The sequence below is a fragment of the Daucus carota genome, chromosome 6, assembly GCF_001625215.2.
Source record: "Daucus carota subsp. sativus chromosome 6, DH1 v3.0, whole genome shotgun sequence".
NCBI lineage: Eukaryota > Viridiplantae > Streptophyta > Magnoliopsida > Apiales > Apiaceae > Daucus > Daucus carota.
This window is the reverse complement of record NC_030386.2, coordinates 23741873-23766326: the sequence shown is the minus strand read 5'-3', so window position 1 is coordinate 23766326 and position 24454 is coordinate 23741873. Positions and strand designations below refer to the sequence as shown.

General features: G+C 33.9%; 4 protein-coding genes across 4 annotated transcripts; 1 reads left to right on the top strand and 3 right to left on the bottom strand.

The window, feature by feature from the left end:
• Window positions 1-6281: 6281 nt before the first annotated feature.
• LOC108226933 (probable WRKY transcription factor 45) lies at window positions 6282-8759 on the bottom strand. The gene is made up of 2 exons (XM_017401925.2): window positions 8150-8759; window positions 6282-7514 (listed from the first exon to the last, which is right to left on the bottom strand). Exons 1-2 carry the CDS (start codon window positions 8551-8553, stop codon window positions 7337-7339), a joined length of 582 nt encoding a protein of 193 aa, XP_017257414.1. The 5' UTR covers window positions 8554-8759; the 3' UTR covers window positions 6282-7336.
• A 1184-nt stretch (window positions 8760-9943) lies between these two features.
• On the bottom strand, window positions 9944-14453 carry LOC108192777 (uncharacterized). The gene is made up of 4 exons (XM_017359261.2): window positions 14269-14453; window positions 13888-14087; window positions 11548-11777; window positions 9944-10514 (listed from the first exon to the last, which is right to left on the bottom strand). Exons 1-4 carry the CDS (start codon window positions 14358-14360, stop codon window positions 10236-10238), a joined length of 801 nt encoding a protein of 266 aa, XP_017214750.1. The 5' UTR covers window positions 14361-14453; the 3' UTR covers window positions 9944-10235.
• A 2818-nt stretch (window positions 14454-17271) lies between these two features.
• Window positions 17272-19492, top strand: LOC108227925 (pentatricopeptide repeat-containing protein At5g14080). The gene is made up of 2 exons (XM_017403323.2): window positions 17272-19023; window positions 19098-19492. The coding sequence occupies exons 1-2, from the start codon at window positions 17376-17378 to the stop codon at window positions 19346-19348; spliced, it is 1899 nt and encodes a 632-aa protein (XP_017258812.1). The 5' UTR covers window positions 17272-17375; the 3' UTR covers window positions 19349-19492.
• A 580-nt stretch (window positions 19493-20072) lies between these two features.
• Window positions 20073-22219, bottom strand: LOC108227927 (large ribosomal subunit protein eL8y). Its single transcript, XM_017403327.2, has 7 exons — window positions 22102-22219; window positions 21812-21859; window positions 21496-21697; window positions 20872-21041; window positions 20655-20783; window positions 20474-20566; window positions 20073-20316 (listed from the first exon to the last, which is right to left on the bottom strand). The coding sequence occupies exons 1-7, from the start codon at window positions 22102-22104 to the stop codon at window positions 20185-20187; spliced, it is 777 nt and encodes a 258-aa protein (XP_017258816.1). The 5' UTR covers window positions 22105-22219; the 3' UTR covers window positions 20073-20184.
• Window positions 22220-24454: the final 2235 nt, after the last annotated feature.

The following is a 24454-nucleotide window of genomic DNA, read 5'->3' as shown; positions in this document are numbered from 1 at the left end:
AGCAGGCCAGGTTCCACAAGAACCCGGAATTTGAGTTCACAACTCCATACTCTCATGAGATTCATCTACTGAATAAAGCATGTTTCAATGACAATTAATCTCAAAGCACGATTTTGCGACAAATAATCTCAAACACCTGAAAAAGGTAGATGCATCAAGCTTCTAGAGTAGCATTTAACCATCTCTTCACCCCTGGATAAATTAATCTTGCTCTAAACAAAAATAACGGCATTACCTGCAAATTGCTCTGCAACTGCATTATCGTATTACATTAGTATCAATTAATTTTAATTGATAGAGTTGGTGATTTAACATGGTATCAAAGTATCATAGCTCATCTTTACGGATTTGTAAGAAGAAAGTACAAGAAACAGATCAATTGTACGCACTAGACGGAGTGTCTTCTGGCGCCAATGTCAAGATCAAAGGTACAATCTATATGTCATTAGATTCCACTACTAAAAGGTTCTCATCTTTAGATAGGAGTATACCACTACTAAAAGTTAAACTACTTTCCAATGTGAGAAGATTCCCATTTACCTGGAGTTGTAATTTAGACAAATTATCATCTAACCCTTAATCATTTCGAGTTAACGTTCATAAAATTGTTTATACATTCCCAGTTTTCTAAAAATAATTAATAATATGATTCATACAATTTTTTTATACCAGTCAGTCATACAATTATACCAGTTTATACAGTGCTCTCTGAAATATTGTTTCAGTAATATATAAGATACATGCATGATTCACTGTGGAAGAAGCTGTTTCTATCGTTTTCCTTTTCCTCTTTGCAAGACAAACAAAAAGAGGAGCTCAATCAATATGTATTATTGTGATAATAAGAGAAACAATTGCAGTTCATATTAGTAAATTTGTCGATCAAAAGATATAATTGGGCAACAAAGACTCCAGACTGATGAAAACCGAAATCCCAGAGCGGCTGCAGCCTTGTCGCAATATATGCCACACTAAACAGAAAATATGCATATCGTATTAGTTGATTAAAAGTCGATCAGTACAGTGCCAATGCAGTGATACGATCGTCTCAAATACTCGAATGAAAAACAGAGGTTCTTTTATTGTTCATAAAATAATACAATTCCATGCCTTCCGCGGATGCTGCATATTGCACCTACCTAGACACATATAGCTAGTAGAATAAACAGCAACAATAATGATATGAAGTTATACTTGTAGCTAGATCACATCCCATATCTATATATAGTTAGAGATTAATATCACTATTAAATTAATATACTATGGAGGTATCGTCTAGCTTGTTAAGTAGTGCTGCATGTCTTGAGTACGCTCTGAGTTGAGCCTCTCAAGCTTAAACCGTTCTTGAACGCATGAAATGTAACTTGCAGCTCTGACATCTATAGGGTTATCATATTTTTTTCGGTATGAATCTCTTGTATCAGTATCTGATGGTATCGCGAATGAGACCTGTTTGGGTTGAGTATGAGCCTGGTCCTGATTAACAATATATCCGACTGTTGAGGCCGTTGAAGGAGCAATATTTTGCTTTGGCTGATCAGGAATAATTTGATTAGCCACTTCCATATTATTGTTATATAGTTTAGGCTTTGAAGTTGAATATGGCAGGGGGGAAGGCTTGGCTGCTCTGTAGAAAGACATAGTGAGCTTGGCCTTCATGATCCCCTTTCGTAGCTTGCCATTCGACTCCATTTTTGGTGATGAGAGCTTTTTCTATATGTTGTCTGAGGGAATTTGTGAAAGTGCTGGTGCAAGAAGCTTGATGCATGAGATGAGAGAAATGAAGTTCTATTTATACTAGTTTGCTTTTGCAAAAGCGTTCGCGATAGACACAAAGGATGGGGTGTGGTCCAAGGTTTATACTATTTGTTCATGGACCATTATGTTTACCTTTAGATTGTGTAGATACTGATGGTGTGTTTGCGACTCTGTCTGCACAAACATACCATTAATTACTGATATTTTGGTGAGTTGCTGTGTAGGATTTGTTTGCATATCTAGAACATAGAACTGATGAAAATAGCAGTAAGCAAGTCTAACAGTTCCCTTAACGAGCTCCTAAGCTGAAATAGAGAAATGTGATATAAAATGACATTTTCAACATTATCCTAATATTTCCCTAAATTAATTAATGGGACATAGTCAGAATTCCTAACCATCTCCTATATCATTTTTTTGAAATTAAAAATTTATTTCCTCCCTTTTAACACTCTTATTTTCCACTATTTTATCCATGCATATCTACATTCACGGGCGGATCTAGACAAAAAATCTTAGGGGAACACCAAGTAAATTTTCGTAAAACACCTATATATTTTCAAATTTTGGGGGGCACTTATGTAATTTTGTAAAATTTAGAATGGTGGAAAAATATTAAAAAAAAATTTAGGGGGCACGTGTCCCCCGTGCCTCTTCCTAGATCCGCCCCTGTCTACGGTAGAAGCAACATAATCCATCACTCATCCTGGTTTATTCTTCACCAGACCAAAAAATAGCATCCTCATTCGCCATCAGTATCTCTTCATACTCAATCACACGTTTGAATGTGTATCATCAACTTTATTTTTTTCCCTCATCTACTTAAAAGACCTTAAGTCTTCTTTAAACTTCAGAGTTCAGACAAAACATTTGCACATGAGCAGTTTCATAACAGTAAGTCAGTAATAACACTAAACAGTGATCATATCGACCGAGATTTACTTCTTTGTTAAACAAAATTATGCTCCAAAAATGGATGCTCGTGATTCACTCTCAACCCAAAAAAAGACTTTTAAGTGAGGGAGAATGTTATAGTACAATATGATCCTGGCAAGTATTCTTTCAACAACTCGAGTTTGTAGGAGAATTGATTACTTAACAATAAGGATGAGGCGATTAGCCCATTACTAAAATTAATTTTCCGGATTATATTGAATAGCTGTCCGGTTTGATAATTGAAATTAGCATATAGACACATAGTGATGAATTAAATTAATGATACTAACACCAAGTTTAACTGGATAATATGGAGCCAGAATATATACTTTATGCTATCATTTCCTTGTATTAGGATCCTGTGAAATCATGAATCTAACGTGTTTATGCGTAATTTTGTTTAGGCTTATTATTAAACGGCACCCTGGCTCTTTGCCTTTGCTGGATACACTATCTTTTCAAAAGTTGCTTTGTTGATTTTAAACCAGATTCTTGAATACAGAGTGCAGATCGATCAGGATATTCCCATATCAGAACTTTTACTAATAGTGCTACTTCATGAGTTCATCCGTTAATTGCACACATCTCTTGCATTATACGTAGTTTCTTACATAACCCTGTTGGGTAGGCATTAAAAATTGTTGCATAATATAATCCCTCAGTGTTCATATAAAAAATTTAGAGTTAAACTATCGACGACAAAAAAAAAATCTCTCAAAACATTGTTTCATGGATCACTTGTCACATATTCTGAAAGAGTTAATTATCAAGTTAGTCACTGAAGTGGGCTTAATGTATCAAATTGGTCACTGAACTCAAAACGGTATCAAGATGGTCACTGAAGTGGCCATAAATATCAAACTGGTACCTTGAAATATAAGTTCAAGCAGTATTAACCCTATTCTGAAATTGTTTTCACTTTTTTGACCAAAAAATAAAATTTAAACGCAAATGCATTTCTTCTCTTATTTTCTGGTTCCGTCGAACATCCGAAAGATATTAACCAGCTAACCATTATGCATTTATGCTTGCCAGAGCTGTGGTAGGGTTATTTTAAAAATAAAGAAAACACTACAACAAAACAGTACGAAGATAAAAATCCGAAGAAAAGCAAGAAATCTTTTTGGAGGTATCATATTATCCCTACATTTATTTGGATTATTGAACGCTGTACTTTTCTAAGATAGTGCAAGCTACGGTCGACAAGAATACCAAAAAATGAAATAAAAAGAAATATATACGCTATTGCTCACAAGTATTTGATCAAGTGGGTGTATGGTTTGCTTTACTGAGACATCTACTTGACCTCGAAAATTAAAGATTCGAATGTTGGTCTCTTTAAATATTCAGATAAGATTTATATTATATTCCCACCTGAGTGAAAAGACCCACATGCATCTTCTATCTGCTAGTGGGAGTGGGAGTTCCTGTGGAGTAAGTAAGGTATATCTCGATCGAATGATTTTTATCAACTACAGTTGTGATCGAGTATTTGCATATCTCAAGTACGCTCTTTCCTTTGCTTCTTTTCAAGTGTTTTTCACAGAATCTTCGTTAAAAACAAGTGTGTGGGGTTTGTTTGCCCTTAGCTAGAAGGCTCGATTTAATAAGATTCCCAAGCTAATTAGTTTTGTAGCTATTTGGGAAAGATAAATTCACAAGTTTTGTAGTTAGGACAAAAGGTAAATAGATTCCGCAAATAATTAGCATGCACATATGCTTTGCTCTGATTGCTCAATAAAATAATACTATCATTAACATTAACCACTAATCATACTTTGTACTTGGTTAATCGCGGGAAAAGAAAGATGATCGTGGAATAACATTTGGTTATCAAGGCGATATTGGTAATCAACTTTATGATACTGATACATGATCTACTATTATTTTCTATGTATTGTCTCCATATTAACCCTGCTTTAGTTATCAAAACCTCATTTTGAACTTGGATCTGGATTCAACGTATGATTATCAAATTAGCGATTGGAATCCGGTACAAATACTAAAGAACCCGAAATAGCAACTCCTCCAAAATTCTAGGGATTTTTGAAAAATACTCAAAAGAATTCAATTTTTTGTAAAAATACATTTTATTATATATATATATAGGGTGAGTTTCAAATCAGAACCAATATTAAAATTAGAACTTAGGACCACACACATCCATTAGACTATATTATATAAATTACAACTTAATGCTATTTAATATACATTATCTTATATGTAAATCATTATTAAAAATCATAATAATCATTAAATGCTGCCTACTCATTATAATAATCAGTTAATATATATGCACTTTGTTATAAATGCAAATCAAATCTACAACTTGTGATTCTCAATCAATTTTAATGATATAATATTGTAAAACACGAGATTCTGCTGCAGTATATGTAATATTACAAAAATGAGATGTTGTTGCAGTACATCTCTAACTAAAATAGATTACGAAACACGAAATTCTGCTGCAGTACATGTAATATTACAAAAAACAAGATTATGTTGTAGTACATATCTAACTAAAATATATTACAAAACACAAGATTCTGCTGCAGTACATATCTAGCTCATATAATATTACACAACACGATATTCTGATGCAGTACATATGGAGCTCATATAATATTACAAAATATAAAATTCTGCTGCAGTACATATAAATAATAATAAGATATTAAAACATACACATTAGAACTCTTCGTATTTTACTAAGATATATGAATTAAATATTAAATGTATTTTTGTTGTAAAATGATCAAATATAAATTAAGAATGTGCATTCTTTGAAGGCATGTATATTTAAATATGTACCATATTAAAACAATTCATATGTTTAATTTCATACATTAAAATTACTTTCATTTAATGACTATTAATGTGGTTCTTAGGTTCTAAGTTTAAGCGGTTCTATCTGGAACCTGACCCTATATATATCTATTGCAAATATTTTTTGAAAAATTATAAATATAATGAATTTTATGTAACTTTTAGTATATTCAATAATATCTACTATCCTTTCATTGTATAGTTGAATTTTGAAGAAAATTATTTGCTTTTATTAAACGAAAAAGATTTTATTAAGAAGGTAAATCAGAATATAACTTAAAAGTGTGACTTATTGCTTAAAATAAAGAAGTGGGTTATAATTGATAAGTGAACTTGACTTATAAGTTATTAAAAGTGTTTGGATAAATTTTTTCTTATAAGTCAATTGAGTGTTTGGTAATTTAAATGTATAAATTTTAAAAAAAATCAAATTATTAAAATATTAAAAACTTTATTAATAAATAAAGTTTATTATATATTAAAATTTTTAAAACTTCATAATAAATGCAAATCACGGGAAAAGCTCAAAAAAAGCTAGCATGTCTAGCTTCCAGCTTCTGACTAAAAAACCCAAAATAAGCACTTCTGCTTATTTTTGCAAATAAGCACTTCTGCTTATTTTTGCCAAACACCACGTAAAAAGTAGAAGCTGCTTAAAGTGCTAAAAAAAGCCCGGAAGCACTTATAAGAAGCTTAGCCAAACATCCACAAAATTTCCAACACCAGGTTTGGAGGACACAAGAACATGTTGTGGCTATTAATGTCAGAGTGATATATAAGTTCTATATCTGAGCTTTCCTTTACATAACTCCAGAATATGACCAATTTCCAGAAGATAAGATACTCCTTCGATCCGTCCCACCCGGATGTTTACGTTCCACGCATTTTAAGGCTCTTATAAAGTATAGTTCAATAACCATTTTTTAATTTATTTTTTTCTGAATAAAAGTTCAAACATCTAACTTCTTTTCAGGATTTTTTTAAAATAAAAAACATTATGGAACTATACTTTATAGGAGTCTCAAAATACGTATCAAAAAGTAGCGTAAAGAAGCTGATGAGACGGAAGGAGTATGTCTCTTTGCACTGCTTTCGCTACCACCTCAGAATCGCTTTCTATAACAACATGATGAATACTACTCAAGTCTTCTATCCAGACCAAAGTCTCCTGTACTCCTCTAGCTTCTGCTTCCATAATTATTGTAGGTGATCCATAGATTCTCATGTTCTTACCTTTGACATACTGGTCATATTCATCACGGATAACCATATCCACAATAAATGACTCATCTCCTTCGTGAAAACAGGCATCCACATCAAGTTTTAGCCAAGTATTTTCTGCTGATTTCCATTCTACAGTTCTGATTTCAGTTGGACAAGGAGATGTGCTAATGCGAGCAATCTCACGTTTGAAGAAAATTATTAGAAATATAAATTCTGGAAATACATGGGCACATAAATTATCTACAAGATACATTCTCTTTTATAAATTGAATGAGAAATGTGTTGATTATGCGTATACCCTTCTATCAAAGAAATCAAGAGTGTGAACAATTTCCATGCCATGCTTGTGTAGTTTACTAGTTTTGCACTAAATTTATTATGTGGGTGTTTGGGCGGGGCTTAAAAACCCCGATTTTGGAGTTTTAAGTTAGAAACACTTATTCGTATTGTTTGTGTAGAAGGATTCCTAGCTTTTGTTTCCTGATTTCTACTTTTTTCCCAAACACTTTAATCACTTATCTCTAGCGGTTAGTAGTACCGTATATGTGAAGAAAGAGACCCTAAAATCGGTGCGATAATATAGCGTCCGAAATTAAGAGGTAGGGAAAATCTTCATCTCACTCAAGATGTTTTGGAAATCGTCAGAGGGCTTCTGAATAGAGTGGGTGTGAATCCCTTCATAAGTAGTCACCACAATTGTTTCATCCTTGTCTAGGCGTTGGACTTGCTTCTTCACACTGCATCCTTGATACGTACACTTGTAGTAGTTTCTGCACACAAGTAATTGCTGCTAATTATCTCCACCAACTTCAATTAAATTCGAAAGACTTGCTGATTAATGTTTACCATTCCCAGGCTTAATCGAAAAGAAAATTATTAGGTATTCAAAAACAATCTTCAAACTTTTCTAAATTTTAAGTGACAGTTTTTTGTTGAATATATAATTATTACTATAAATATGAATTTCCCGCAATCAGATCAATCTCACCAATAAAATCATCTCATATTAACAGTTTAAGTGATGTTTTAAGGATACAGTAAGAAGTTTAAACTCATTTCTCAACTGAGTTATTAAGTGGGCGTTTGGGCGGGGCTTTTAAGCCCCGCTTCTGGAGTTTTAAGTTGAAAGCACTTATTCGTACCATTTGCGTAAAAAGTAGAAAAGCACTTATAAAAAGCTAGGATCCTAACTTTTGTTTCATGACTTCTACTTTTCTCTCAAACACTTTAATCACTTATAAGTCTTAATTAACTTCTAATTTCTACTTCACCTTTTTACTTTAAACAAGAAACACTTATTTTAAACTCACCCCTAAGTTTAAACATTACCGAATTGATAAGGTATATAATATTTTAATAATTTATGAATCAAACAATGCATTTAACACACAAAATAACAACATACCTTGGGTGTGCATTATTTTTAACAGTCTTTTGGCCATATTTCCTCCATCTGTATCCATCATCAAGAATATCAACCTGGCTCTTGGTTTGAAAAGCAAACCTCTGTTTCTTATTCTTGTTCTTCTGCTTAGCATCCACCTTCACTTCATCGTTTCGATCATCTGTCCCCATGAAATTAATTCTGTTACCACTGCTAGTAATGCCGCTATTTAAATGATCACTAACTTCGGATGAGGCGGCAAAACCATGAAACATCTCTCCCTCTGAAAATCCACCAGAGTTAACAAATAAATCATTGCTAGGAGAAATATTTATATTACTGGTGGAACCATGAGAACTCGTGAATGTCGACCACTTTTCACTGGCTAATGAACCCAGATACAGCTTAGGATTAGTACCATCCATCGGTGAAAACAATTAGAGGTTTCGAAGATATGAAAATAAGACGAAGAATGAGCAGGTTACATATGTGAAAATTTTAAATGTTATGTCCCCTAAAAAGTTGACATTTTTCTGATATTCTAAATTTTATAAAATCTTAAAAATCTTTTCACAAATTCTAAAAATATTTGTATATATTTTGATCATATATTTGATAGAGTAACATGAAGTTTTAGTTCTAGAGTCGACATATGATAATATCACGTGTGTGCGTACGCAAGTATGCAACATGAATTGATCTAGAAGTCTTTGAACAGAGTGAGGCGGCTAGGTGGTTGGTAAAACATGTAATCTACCTACTGATCGACGTTATAATATGTTCAAACTTATAATTTCAGAATGGTCAACGTTAGGATCGTCGAAAGTGTTTGAATTTTTTGCTTACGCATTTAGTAAAATCTAAGATTCACGTGTAGCAGATTTTCCTTGTCCGCCGCATGCACACTATATTTAATACAGTAAATGTTCAAATATTATTATCAGACTCGCTCTAAGTTATATAATTTGAATTATGTTTCTTTTTAAATTATGTTTTGTTTTAAAATAATTTAAATTATGTTATAACATCTTTTTACTTTACGCGGAACTTAAAGTTTGTTTTCATCGCAAATCTTGAGCATAGACGACACATAAATTAATATTTTGGTACTTCGACCACACATGAAAAATTAATATTTAAGTGACTTTCTTTTCTTGAATAATAATAATATAAATATTTTTATTGAAAAGCAAGATTATAAAAATAGGGCCGCGCTCAAGAGAGAACCGGTCCTCAAAATAGAATCATAGAATCACTTAGGTTCTGCTGCAGAACTCTAAATTTTAAATAGATTTTTAGGATCTAAATCTAAATAAATGTTTTTTTCATGTTTATTCATCGTTGTGTATGTTCAAAAATAATTTTAAGATATACTCCCTCCGTCCCATTTTAGTTGTCACATTTCCTTTTTTGTTGGTCAAATTGACTAATTTTTGACCAAAGATTACAAGTCACTCCTTCATTATTTCAAAAATCTGAAAATTACATCTTAAAGTAGATTAAAAGTTATTTCCGGTAACATATTTTTTTTATTTTTTCAATTGATAAAATATTAATAAATTGCAGTCAAACATGGGTCAATTTGACCGGCACAAAACCAAATGTGACAACTAAAATGGGACGGAGGGAGTAATACATAGATATTGACATTTTTTGCATGCAAGGTTCTGCTGCAGAATCCTATCCTATAATTAAATTTAAATTTTTAAACATTCAGAAGGATAAATTGATGGTCAACAATTCAGAAGGATAAATTTTTAAACTTGAGTCTCATGCCAACTTAAGTTCCGTGCCATCCAACCAACTACAGAAACATGTAAAAAGGAGAAGGGATTTTGAACTTTTGAACTTCTCACCGAAAGAAGTACAGCGATCCCTTGATTTCATTTCTCCAGTCAAACAACACGATATCATTTTCTTATACAATAACTACAATACTCATTAATAAGAATCACCGTGATACAAAATCCATGACATGAACAAATTTCTAGTGAAAAGTCATTACAACATATAGTGATGAATACATAATAGACGACATTGCCATTTTGGTTCGTAGCGGTTTTGTCACTAGAACTTGCACAATGAGTCTGCAAAACTTGTTGCAAATTCACATAAATGATCGCATTCTAGGTCTTGCCAAAGATTGTGCGCCATCGACAAAGATGGTCGTGCCAGTCATGAAGCGTGCACCATCACTTATCAAATAGATGACAGTCGAGGCGAGATCATCTTTAACATCAAGCCACCTGTTTAGTGGTGCAGCATCTGCCACCATCTTTTCGGCCCTCTCTTTCCCAACTGAGACAGGGAACTCATCATTTAGATGCAATCCACGTGCAATACTGTTAACCCTGATTTGGTGTTTCCCGACCTCCAGAGCAGCAGTCTGAAAATATTGATTATCAAAAGAGATAGTTATATTAATTATACATTAATATGACAGAATTGTATAGATAAAGATCAGTAGATATACTAATATTAATAGTATTTGGGAACCGATTGTTCAAAAACGTCTGGCATGCCTAAGTTCAATTATTAGACATAAAATCACACCATATAAGCCACATCAAGACATTCGACAGCGACAAAATATCACCCACAAGCCTTTTATAATATACTTTTATATGGGAAATGTATGTAGTATGCATTCACTATTATATAACTAGCTATTCTTCTCTATACTTGCTGTCATCTATGCATTTTTTCCAGACTGTGCAACAGAATTGAAATGGCCTTGTTTGATATTAATTCTTCTAATATTAACAAACTTCATCACTACACCTGCATAACAACGGTGCAGGTGGCACCATCTTGACTGTCATAAGAATGAAGTTTTGGATGATACACATTGAGCAGATAAGTGATGCTAAATATGCTACATATAGATGTAATAAATAGTTGAGAGAGAAAGGGGAGCAGGAAGACATCAGCTGAAGAGTCTCATAGAACATTGGCTTGTAATGAAGGAAACAAGTCTGCTTTTGAAATATATCTTCCGACAATATATTCATTTGCGATTGATAGCAGATATTGTCTTGTTTTGGGAGCGAAATACCCCAACATTTGATTATATATAGACACATCTGTTGTTGATGTTTCCACCCCTAGCTATGACCTACATGTAAAAGGGGAACATGTGCCTAGTGGAAGCTAAAGACAAGCCATATGAGAAATCTAATGATGACCAAAAAAGCAGTGAACATAACATGGACATTCAATCATGATCTTGTACATGAGATTGATATGAACTTTTTTTCCAAAAAACTGGTTGGCCTAGTACACAAGGTTATAAATATAGCAATGTCTAGATTTGGTCATCCAACCACTATTCTGAGACATGTAGCTAACTAGGCATATAAATCAATAGACAACTTTCACAAATATAAATTTTGAAGTATTATTATAAAAAAAATTCTTACCCGAACTAATTGATTTACTCCCGCCAAAGCGGAACCATATGCAGCAGCTCCAGGGTATAACCCTCTCTCGGCACCTATTAATGAGGTTACAAACACAACAGAACCTCCTGTTTTCTGATCCCGAAGTCGCTTCCCAACAGCTTTAAACAGGTACCATGCTGACATATAATTTATTTTAACAATCTTTTTAAACTCATCTCCTGATAGCTGCAGAGGATCTTGCATCTTTCCTGTTTCATATTAGATATTCTTAGTGCCATAAAAGGTTACGAATTTTCGTTAATAAGAAATTGAATATGCACCTTTTCAAGATTGCAATCAGATAAGTGAAAGGACATATCAAAATATATAGGTTAATTAACATGACTAACACTATTATATATAATGATCTATTATTAAGCTATAGTGAAGTTTAAAAAATAATTTTAGAGAAAAAGTCATACAAATACTTTAGACTTCACCAGTGGAAGTGTCCACCATGCTCAATGAGGTCAACTGTCTTAAATATTTAGCATTATGTATAAGCAAATTTACTGATATTCTCTTGCACCATGATTTTGAGAAGTTTATGCAAAAAGAAAGATCATGTGTACTATGGTTTTTATGATTCAAACTTTCAAATGCCTGAATATCTTCAGTTTCAGGTAAACTGAAGCTAGAAGATTAAGTAGTTAGTGGGCTCTTTCTAGCACCTAATCATTTTATTATAGTACAGTTGATGGTAAAGTCGTAAAGATGTACTAAATCACAAGGGTGCCTTGTATAACCTTATGCTAGTTTACCATACATGTCAATAATAGTATTCCATATCAAATGATATTTAAATATATATTAAAGCTCTAATAAATAAAGGGTCTCACTAATTGTTGGTACAGATATAGAATAATTTAATGAAAAGAAGTTCAAGGGTATAGATAAGTAGTAGTTCCCCTTCAACAGAAACCAAATACTGCCTCGATATTAAAATTAGGGATACCCATTTCTGTCAGTAGCTAAATTATATCGAGCAATGATATAGACCTACCAAACTTACATAAAAATTGCATATTAGGAACCTGACCATACTCACAAATGTATATCAAATTATTTGATAAACAGAAAAGGCAAAACATATTGCCAGTTGAAATTATCAACTCACCCGTATCTCTTACTTCACTCCAACCTAATGTAAGATGCTGAGACTATGAAATTGCATACTCAGAAATGTATATCTAATTATTTGGTAAACAGAAAAGGCAAACATATTGCCAATTGAAATTATCAACTCACCCATATCTCTTACTTCACCCCAGCCTAATGTAAGATACTGAGACTACGAGTCCTTTCTGTATTACCCACTCTATTTATAATAAAATGCTTACTATGATACAAATAATGAAGAATGCCTATTTAAAAAAGTGTCCTGGGATGTTTACTTTTAACATATTTCCAGCTCGATACCTATAAAATAACAGAATTCACTACATTTTAATTGTTAGTTTCTTTTTCCTGAAAATACACAAACACCCATTTACAAAGTTACCTCTCTTCTATTGGACAACACCATATTCTCTTTAATTTCATAAACACACACATACAAGAAAACTAAAATACTGGCCAACTGCACAGAAGCATAAACCAAAAGAGTATCATTTGCCATAGGTGTTGATATCAACTATCCTCAAATCGAGCAAAAGAGTTTTCAGAAAGAAAGAATTGCAGGACAAGTGATAATACAGTTTCAAGTGTAGACAAAGTAGTTTTGACTTTTGAGATGAGACTTGTACTAAAATAATTATACAAGTATCGTAGTCGAGAACAAGAAATTCACTTTCATCACCTAGTAAAGGTTCATTTTATATATATATAGTGTCATGATCAAAATGTTCAGAAACTTTAATCTTACCACAATTGGTTTTTTTGACTCTCAAGATTAAAGTTGCTCTAATACATTAGGGATAGTAATATTAGATTCCAGTTTGTGTTGATAGCCCGTAACCAGTGAACCTGAGGTTGTTCTAAAATGACCTAAAATTTGATAAAAATGATTAGATAAAGGTCAAAAAATCATAAACTTCACATAAGTGAGTTATTCGAATCATAATCTGATTGCCAAAACGCACTAAAACTTGATAAAGGTCAAAAAAGTATAAACTTCACATAAGTGAGTTATTCGGATCATAATCCTGTTGACAAAATCGTTCCATTATCGAATTTTGAGTTGGGGTCTTGGTTGTGCTAGACATTATTATCCCTAACACAGTCACAGATGATACTTCAAAATACGCAAACTGTCAAAAAAAGTAAGAACAAACCCACAAATTAACAAGAAACAGCTGATTACATAAACAAAGTGATTACCTTCATAAGAATAACAGCTGACAAATGAATCCAAACCACCCAAAACCTTCGAAGCCTGATCAACCGCAAGATCGAAAGTCGATTCATTCTCATCTTCCATATCCACTCCCACTACCTCAACCTTTACAAAACCCTTTAAACTCCCCGTTATTTTGTCAGCAATTTTCTTCAAAGAACTCTCATCCCCCAACAAAACCAACCTAATCAAACACACACAAACCAAATTTCAAATCAGCTTGACCATAGCTTAATTATAACACATATATAAACCCTCGTGCATAAACAAATCAGTTATCAAAATTGATAGGGTTCTCATAATCTGGTAAGTAGTGTTGTGCAAATACAGAGTAATGAAAATGAAAATTGAGAAGATGAGATTACCAGCAACCCTGTTTGGCTAAATGGTAAGCAATATTCTGAGAGATCTCGTCGCCGTTTGATGTCAGCAGCACTTTCTTGGTCGGAGTTGCCATGTTTTTTGGATTAAATGTAAGCAACTAAATGGATTATTATTTGCTCACACACGTATATATAAACGTTGGAGACTTGGAGTGTACAGCCGCACGGCGGTGAAAACAAGTAACCTGGTTTGGGTTTTTCTACTCCGCTTTTCCAATATTTTAAATATTATTATAATTTTAAAAGGATTATGATTTATGATGTTTTGAGAGAAATAATATGTATGATATATTTAATTTAATTTTTTATCGATCTTGATAAGAAAATTAAATATACATAGATAGTTCAATCTGTGAATAATATGTACAGCATCGCATCCATTAATAAATTAAATTTTATTAATGTATCAAGATCATTAGTAGTTAATTAAAATTAATATTAGGAAAAAAATTGTATAAATTTATCAATTTACTGCACATTGTCTTTTAGAAAGATATATAATTGTATATGAAATTTGTTATAAACATTTTCCGAGTGAATTGAAAAACTAATTCACAAGGGGAAGACCATAGTCCAATATGGACTGCTATTGAATTGTACTATGAACTCCACTAGGAACAAAGACCAGAAAACGTGGGGATAATCAGAGGACGCATTATTATTATTTTAATATTAAAGCAAAAGTCACAGAGTCAATCTAGGGGTGCTGTCAACTTACACTTGTGGCTGCTTCGATTTGACTTCAAAAAATTGGAACGCCACGCACCATTAGTGTATTTTGTTTTTCTGCACTATTTCCTTGTTAGTTGGGAGTTAAAGAGTGGATAAGCGTAATTAATTATCTCTTATATCAAGTTTATATTAATGATTAAACAAAATTTATTTGAATTTGAATATAAACCATTTTGACGCGGATGTCAAATATTTGATATAATGGATCACGCTGATCTTTATTCTTAACATATGAATATTATGATTGAGTTATAAAATTAAATAAATTGGATGAAAATTTTGTTAATTTTGATCTGGACATTGTTTATTATAATGTGATCAGACACCTAGTCCTCTCATGGAAGGTATATAATATTTGTTATAGATGATTGTTCGTATAAAATTGTATTTGCACACAAACTTGCAAGGTTTTTATAATTTTATTCACATAGTATTTGTTATCCTGGCAAGTACCCATGACAAAGCTTCCTTCATCCTGATGGCTTCAGCCTCCCTTGAGACCATGCTCCCACCATACTGCAGCAAGCTTTTACTCCAAATGCAGAACCTTTAATTCGCTCCTAGACCCATTTATTTCTTCTACTCCATAATCCCCAGGTAATCATCCCAACTTGCACGCATTGCTCCATTGTGCACATTTCAAACGTCTTAAGAAAACTGCTAAGAGCTGACACATGCGGTAACAACTAACACTTGTAACCCTTTTTGCACTCCTGTCATAGCCCAAACGGTACGTGCAAAATCGCAAGTAAATAATACATAAGTGTTAGATTATACAGCTCAGCAACGTCTCAAGAAAATAAGTGTGAAGACACGTCAGTCGACGCATCAGCCATCAAGCCAGCTCAGCAAAGACAACAGTCATAATTATTAGTTTGTTAAATGTTTGTTACACGTGGGGTACATAGAGTAGTGCGTAACATATCTTGCACAATAAGTTTTTCATTCTCCTCATATATGTAGATATTCTCTGTAGCTCAAACATGAAGTTTATCAATGGAGTTTTACATTTTCTCTAGCTAAATATACACATACTTTTTGCATCTTGACTTGTGACATGGTATCAGAGCGAGGTTTGCGGGAGGTCTCGGGTTCGAGCCCCTGCCACCCCCCAATATTCTCACAATTTATAATGGACACGAAGGCAATTTATACCCCAAAGATGGACGCCCGTGATCCACTCCTCAACCCAGAAAATGGGATTTCGAGTGAGGGGGAGTGTTGAAATATAAGTATAAGATCCATAAAGGGCCTCCTCTAACACCTTAAGCTTTTAGAGGGAATGGTTCTCTACAATAAGTATCCGTTGCTATAGCACTTCAACACCATGGACATTGCGCATTTTGAACAACTTTTTTACTTGATAAAGCACATGCAGGTGGTAAGCATCCAGTACATACGCGTCAAAGAAAATGAGTAACTTTACCTGGAGGTTTCAATGACCAGAATTTGTTCCAAAAACTCTTATGAGATCACATTCCCCTTGCAAGTTTATGTACTTATACTTCTCTTTCTTCTTTTACTTCTCTTTCTTCTTTTTCTCTTATCTAAACGGGTGTACAAGTTTATATAGTGATTATGCTGAACAACCGGATTTTTTAATGCCTAGGGAACACTTAGGACTAGTATAATAAGGCCAACTCATTTGAGATGTACAACATGATTGCTGCATTGAATTATTGCCTCTCTAGTTTTCACGTGTATTTAACATAGTATAATGTATGATAAACATGCATAAATGGTAGTGTAAATGTAATAGTGTTTATGGCGCAAGAACATGCAAAAATCCGGTTGAGATTAGTGTGTGTCATGAGTTGCTGAATGAATGCATACCTGTACAGCTCTACTTTCATTGTGTTTTCCTGGTATGTTATCTGTGAACGTTACATATCATCTCCAACATAAATCTTGCGCATCAAAAGACCAATGAGTTGTTATCTAAATGCAGGCATGTATGTTTTCACAGACGTCTATGATATCTAATTTTGTCATGTTACAAATCTTTCCGCCCCACAGGCTCAAATGGTATTTGGTCCTTTGCTCTTATATTCTTTCCTCATATGGTACTTGCCTCGCATACTGGAGCTTGGGCGCGGCTGGTCTTTTCATCATTGCTTCCTTGGTTGGACGCGATGGAGGAGTCGTAACTGGCCTGCAGGCTTCTTGTGGAGTTTTAATGTCTATCCTTTCAACTGCATCTGATCTAATACAACATTTTAACACATTTCAACATTTCAACTAATTGGAACCCCCCTCACATTTTGGTTGTTTTGGAAACCGCCTGAGACTCTTAATATATTTATTCAGCTTCATATATTTATTCAGTGTGTGCATTATGAGTGACACTGAAATCAATTATGAAAAAATCAACAAGTGAGCTTGCTAATCTAATAAGCCGATCATTAATTTCTGCCTCAAACAAATCATATCCAACTCGTGCATGGACTCCCCAACTCGAACAAACTCTCCACCAACTCGGTTGCCGTGACTCACTCACCTCATCACTCGTCGCCCGAGTCATTGACCCGTTGCTCCTCCCCCACCATTCTCTTGCTTATGGCTTCTTCAACTGGGCTTCTCAACAACCCGGCTTTTCTCATTCCTCTATGTCCTATCAATCTATTTTCAAATCACTATATATTTCCCGTCAATTTAATGATGTGGATAAAGTTTTCAGTCAGGTGAAATCGAGAAATGTCGAGCTCGAACCGGGTGTTTATGTCTCGATTATGCACTCGTATATCGTATCGAAGAAGACCCAGAAGGCGTTTTTTATTTTCAAGGAGTTGGGGTGTCAATTTGGGGCGGAGATATGTAATCTGCTGCTGGCTGCATTGTCGTCTGAGGGGAATTTGAGGGATGCGCGGAAGGTGTTTGATGAAATGCTTGTGAGAAGTGTGGAGTTTAGTACCCTTGGGGTTGGCTTGTTTTTGTGGAGGTTTTGTAGGAATGGGGAGTTGAGGGAGATGTTGAGGTTGTTGGATGAGGTTAGGAAGATTGGTTCGGGTTTTAATGGGTCAGTTTTGGCGGTTTTAGTTGTTCATGGTTTGTGTTCGGAGTGTAGGGTGAAAGAGGCGGTTTGTGTGCTTGATGAGTTGAGGGCAAGAAATTGTAAGCCCGATTTTATGGCGTATAGAGTTGTTGCTGAAACGCTAAAAAAGGTGACGGGAGATGTGGTTGATGTGGAGAAGGTGTTGAAGAGGAAGAGAAAATTCGGGGTGGCACCGAGGGCTAATGATTATAAAGAGTTTATATATGCTTTGATTTCAGAGAGAATGATATGTGAAGCAAAGGATTTGGGTGAAATTATTGTTGGTGGTAATTTCTCTGTCGAGGAAGAGGTTCTTAATGCTTTGATCGGATCAGTGTCAAGTATTGATCCTAGTTCTGCAATATACTTTTTAAATTTTATGCTTGAGAAGCAAAGATTACCAGCTATTTCTGCAATGAGCAACTTGAGCAGGAGCTTGTGCAAACATGGGAAAATTGAGGAGTTGCTGGAAGCTTTTGAGATTTTGTCCGCCAGAGAGTACTTCGTTGATTCTGAAACCTACAACTTGAAAGTATCATTCCTGTGCCACGCTGGAAGAGTTAAAGAAGCTTATCAGGCTCTCCAAGAGATGAAAAAGAAAGGTCTGCCTCCTGATATATCACTATATAATTCACTGATGGAAGCATGTTGCCGAGAAGATCTTATTCGTCCTGCAAAACGACTGTGGGATGAGATGTTTGCTAATGGCTGTGAAGGAAACTTAAGAACATACAACACTCTCATCGGAAAGTTTTCAAAGATAGGCCAGGCAGAAGAAGCTCACCGGATTTTTTACAAAATGCTGGATAAAGGGGTAAAGCCTGATAATACCACATACATATCACTCCTTGAAGGACTCTGTGCAGAGAAAGAGATAAAGAAGGCTCTTGAAGTCTTTATAGAGTCCATTAATCGTGATGAGACACTTGCATGGAACGTATTGAATTCATTCGTATTATTCCTATGTAAAGAAGGTACGATTATATACTTTAAGAATAATGTGTTGTTACATGACTTGCAACTAGATACTTATATATTCTCATTGCAGGTTATTTTTCGGATGCTTGTGAATTGCTTCGTGGTCGTTACAATGATGTAAAACATGCCAACACCCATGCAATGATGCTGAAGTGCATGGCTGATGCTGGGGAGCTTGCACCGGCCATTGAACACATGCAGTGGTTTTCTGATAACTCGCCTTCAGTCCTCCATGCAATAGCAGCCGAACTTTTGGCTTCACTTTCAGCTTCAGCAAAACCAGACCTCATCGAACAGATTCTTCGGTCGGTGCAGAGATAAAAGTCGTGAGATGGTGCGTTTCAGCGTATGATACGTGCGAAGCAGAATTTTATATGGCTCCTAGAGGCAATTGTTATGATGCATGCCTTTTCCTTAAAAAGTGAAACAGGAATTTGATGCAGTTTATTTCTGTTTCATATTCTCCGGTTCTCTTTGATTATATTGAAGAAAAACAAGAGCAATATACATATCTAAACGTAACTGTCTATTCTTCAGAAAGCTTTTCTATGTGGAGAGTAACCTAAGCTGTTCTAGTTTAAGTTTAAGGTTCCCAGCAGATATTGCGAGGTATACCACCAAAAGATTGTTCACAGAGATAGGGTGGCAAAACATCTATGGATGTCCGTCATTGTTCTGCTCTCTAAACTTCAAATTGTACTACTATGCATATGTGTACATTCAAAGAATTAAGAACTCTTGGCACTTGTTACTGCAAAATTTTCACATCGAGCAGCATGTAAATTTTGTGGTGGCCAAGAGCATATTAATCCTAAATCATTACAACAATCTGGTCAATGTTACGAAGCATCCATGTCCCTTTAAACAGTTTGAACACCGTTTTTAAGTTGCTCTATTATTCTCATGGTTGAAGCATGAAGTCTAGACTGATAAAAAACAGTTGCCCAAAGTTGTTTCACAAGTTTAACCAACAAGCTATTCTAAACCGAAAAATGACTAATTTTGGGCAAAGACCAATCATCCATTCAAGTCTAAAACAAAAAGGTAACAAACATATCTCGACTCTGCCTTTGAAAAATATTATGTCTTACAGAAAATCTAGATGAAAATTTAAACAATCCAACAGATTGAGGGGAACCATAAAATATAGAAGCATCTTAATTCATCCTCTGAGCAGCTTCCTTAGCAAGGATCCTCTCCTTGGCCCTTGTTTTGGCTTGTGATTTCGAACCCATGATACCACCTCCCCACTTCTTGCGGTACTCCTCGTATTTATCATTGAAATTTGCCTGCAGTCACATAAAAAATATTATTTACTTGTGTCAACATAATCAAACGTTAGATAATAAATCATAAAAAATATTATTTACTTGTGTCAACATAATCAAACGTTAGATAATAAATCAGTCGTCTGTTCAGTGAGAGCTATATTCATTATATATGCACCTTAATAGCTTCCAAGATTTTGCTGAACTCCATCTTGTCCTCATTCTTCACAGTTGTGAGGCACAATACAGATGCAGTTTTCTTGTGAACAATCTAGTAACAATGAGCATATTTAGATCCAAAACAGTTTTGCAATCAACCTTTCTAATACATGTTACGGAAATTGCCACATTGAACTTACTGTTCCCAGTCGTGCTTTGCCCTTCACAATGCAGTAAGGAATTTCCATCTTCCTGCATAGTGCAGGAAGCCAGACAACCAATTCAATTGGATCCACATCATGAGCGATAACTACTAGCTGCGCTTTATTCTGCAAAATCATATAAACAAATGTCAAAGTGAAAATAATTCAATGCAGACTTTAGATGGGAGGCAAGCAAGAGAATTAAGGAAGGAACCTGCTCAATTAGGTAGGTGACATGGTTAAGACCATACTTCACCACAATTGGCTTCTTGGACTCAATAGTTTTGCCTTCGGTCTCAGCCTGCGCTTTTTTCAAAAGTCGCTCTTTCTTTGCTGCCTTGTCTTCAGGGCGATACTTAAGCAGCATCTTGAACAGGTTTGTTGCTGCATTTTAACAGGTCATAAAGCTATAAATTAAGCATCAACACCAAAACTCGCTACTGTCAGGTTTCTCACTACTGAAATATCCATCAACAGACCATCAAAACAACATAATGATAAGCTCTTAGTGCCCAAAATTGACACTTACAGAGGCATGCCTGCACCTATGTTCTACTTTCCTCAAACATGGTTCCATTCAAATCCTCTTCAATAATACTTTCTTCTTCTCTTAAATCTTTAATATAAACACAAATATTTTGCACATACAGATAGCAACAATAACTTGATTCCATCAAGAGCTACTACCCTATTCCCCAATTAACTAAGCAACATCTAGCATAATCTTAGTCATAAACCGCACATAGCATCATACAAACAATACATTCCACTCATCAAGTATATAACTGTAATTAAACAATACAACACGAATTAAAACACAATTATAAGCTTCACTGACCGAGATTCTTGTCCAGGGTCTTAGTAAACTGATTCAAAGCAGGAGGGACCTTCAAGCGCTGCTTGAGGATCATTCTCTTCCTCTGAATCTGAACAACCTTTGGCCATCTAACAAATCTGTGCATATCCCTCTTCGGAGGGATAGCACCTCCAATGCCAAATTGCTTCGGGCGCTTCTCGAATAGCGGATTCATCACCTTATCCTAAAATCACAATTCCAATACATTTAAACATCCCCCTCTATACTTAAACAAATTCACACTAAACACAAATCTACACACATATACTAAAACAACACGCGAAGAGAAAATTCATACCGCCTTCTTCTTCGCTGCAACAGGGGCCTTCACACCTTTCTTTGGAGCCTACATATCAAACAACAAGTAAATTACATACAGTATTAACATATATACACACGTAGATTTGTAAGTGTAGGATACATGTATGTAATTACAAAAATGAAGAATCAACGAGAAATTAAAACTTATTGAAAGATTATTACAACCATTTCTAGGTTACGATTTCCAATTGATCGAGAATAAAGCGAAATGTAAGTGAAGATGATAATAGATGCAGATAGAGATAGATGATAAGAGAAGAGGCTCACCATTGGAGAAGAAGAAGAGTGCTTGAGCTATGTGAAATTAGGGTTTTGCAGCGGCGGGACTCTGAAAGATATATATAACCCTAAAGGATGGACAATACATATGCACGATATTTATAGCGGGCCTGGCATGATGTAGCCCAGCTTAACTACTTGCGAAATTCTTGTTAGGCTAATGAGTCCAGCCCAGTACCATTTTGGTTTGCAAGATGGCCCATTTTGAGGCTTATGAATTTATCATCCCTTTTGACTTGGTTTTATTCTGTTTCAAAAAAAAAAAGGGAGAATTTATTCATAAATGAAAGTAATTTTTTAGATTTTAGATTTAAAGTTCTTTTATTGTTTACAATTTATTAATTATAAAAATTATTAATATAATAATAAAATAAAAATAGAATTTTTAACTTCAGTGAGAAGTTGGACTTATAAATTATATACATAAATGATATGGAAAAACTATTGCTGATTTATAAAATGAGAAATTGGATTTTCAAACTCAAGTCAAATAACGGGCCAGATCAAAATTAAATAATTCAATTTTTGTTTTAGAGGATGTTATTTGTATCCCAACTATACCTGGCGAAAATCTTGTTAGGCTAATGAGTCCAGCCCAGTATCGTTTTGTTTTATAAAATAGCCCATTTTGGGCTTAAGAATTTCTTTTATAACTTTTGTAGAAATATAACAAAACTTAATGTTAATATTATAATTATTATAATATATAATATTTATAATATAATACTCGAGGTAATTAAACCTTGCAAAATATCCTGAAAACTATAAAATAATAGTAAACAATACTCACTATGTTGCATCATTAGTTGTTATCAAATGCGAAGGGACGTTAACTCTGGCAACCCGGGTCAAATCCCGAGCCTTTTGTAAAAAAAACAAATCAAGTTCCGAATTCTGAATCCGAAAATAAGTTGAAATACATTGGTCTAATTGCAACAATTTGGATAATTCACAAGTTCACCACAGGGCCCCAAAATATAATGATTTGTTGGTGCAATTAATAGTAGTACTTATGCTTATAAATTGAACTAAATTTTCCACGCTCGTCAAACTCTTCCTCGTGTCCCTAGCTCCAGACTCTTGTCATTATGAGATAATACCACCAGTCCGTCCCAATTATAACAATTTGGGTAATCCACAAATCCACCTCAGGTTCCAAAACATCATGATTTGTTAGTGGGATTAGTATTAGTACTTATGCAAAGAAGGAAAGTAAAATGAAAGGAAAGGTGAAAATGAAGAATTCTTTGAACATGTTCTCAAACTTTTTGAAAGGATAATTGGAAAGGATTAATTATCAAATTGAGCACTCACTTCACACCGATATATCATTTGGGGCACTTTTGAATTTTCGGTCTCATTTGAAACATCGTTTTCAGAAATTATATTAACTTTAAAAATAAAACGTTGAATTTGAAAATTAATCGACAGTTTAAGTAACTCATAGTGCTTTAACATAGTAGGCTATAGAGATTCTGTAGGTACCAGTATTTAAATTTCCGTGTCCAAAAAATGGGTAAAATGGATGGTGGAAGAGATGTGTTATGAAGAACCCTAATAAATCCATATATAGTCATTTTTTAAACGCCGAATTTCAATTAATCGTACCTACATAATTTCTGTTGTGTTAAAACTCTATGGATAAAATTTGAAACTGTCGATTTGTTTTCAAATTTAACGTTTTATTTTTAAGACTGATACAATTTCTGAAAATAGTGTTTAAATGAGATCAAAAATTTGAGAATGACTCGGATGATATATTACTGTGAAGTGAGTGCTCAATCAGATAACTAACCCTAACTAGAAAATATTGCAATCAGGACCGGGGAAACGCGTACAAATTTTTGAAGTTTCTCTCGTGGTCTTTTCTTTCTCTTCGGATTTCAACTCAAACATACAAGACAGCGCAGAGCATGTGATTACTTTTCATTTTTTTTCCACGTTTGTAGAGATTGATTCAGTGTATGTCTTAGGTGTCATTTGGCAAATCTGAATATAAATATCTGAATGATTAATATTTCTGAATGATTAATAATCTGAATGAGTAATGAATAATATTATTTGATAAAAGAAACTTGTAATATTTTCTGAACATAATATATATTTATTATATAATTTATATTAAAAATATATGTTTAAGTTCTATCATAACTATCACATATATAACAATTAAAATAAATAAATTTTAAATTTTAAATATTTTATATTAAATAACGATCTTTACTTATTTGTTATTATATTTGTTTTCAACTATGAGAATATATAATTTTATATAACAAATATATAAAATAAAGAAATATGTCCAGAAAATAAAAGGAGAAGAAATATTACTACAAAACAC

Excerpts from the sequence above, each read along its gene's own strand:
- LOC108192777 (XM_017359261.2), bottom strand. The coding sequence starts at position 14,360 with ATGGCAACTCCGACCAAGAAAGTGCTGCTGACATCAAACGGCGACGAG. Across the intron at positions 14,088-14,268 it reads TTAGCCAAACAGGGTTGCTG|GTTGGTTTTGTTGGGGGATG; the intron begins GTAATCTCATCT and ends GTGTTTGATTAG. Across the intron at positions 10,515-11,547 it reads GAGTAAATCAATTAGTTCGG|ACTGCTGCTCTGGAGGTCGG; the intron begins GTAAGAATTTTT and ends CAATATTTTCAG.
- LOC108226933 (XM_017401925.2), bottom strand. The coding sequence starts at position 8,553 with ATGGATGGTACTAATCCTAAGCTGTATCTGGGTTCATTAGCCAGTGAA. Across the intron at positions 7,515-8,149 it reads AAAAATAATGCACACCCAAG|AAACTACTACAAGTGTACGT; the intron begins GTATGTTGTTAT and ends ACTTGTGTGCAG.
- LOC108227925 (XM_017403323.2), top strand. The coding sequence starts at position 17,376 with ATGAAAAAATCAACAAGTGAGCTTGCTAATCTAATAAGCCGATCATTA. Across the intron at positions 19,024-19,097 it reads ATTATTCCTATGTAAAGAAG|GTTATTTTTCGGATGCTTGT; the intron begins GTACGATTATAT and ends TTCTCATTGCAG.
- LOC108227927 (XM_017403327.2), bottom strand. Across the intron at positions 21,698-21,811 it reads TTGCAGCGAAGAAGAAGGCG|GATAAGGTGATGAATCCGCT; the intron begins GTATGAATTTTC and ends TTGTGATTTTAG. Across the intron at positions 20,567-20,654 it reads GCAAAGCACGACTGGGAACA|ATTGTTCACAAGAAAACTGC; the intron begins GTAAGTTCAATG and ends CATTGTTACTAG.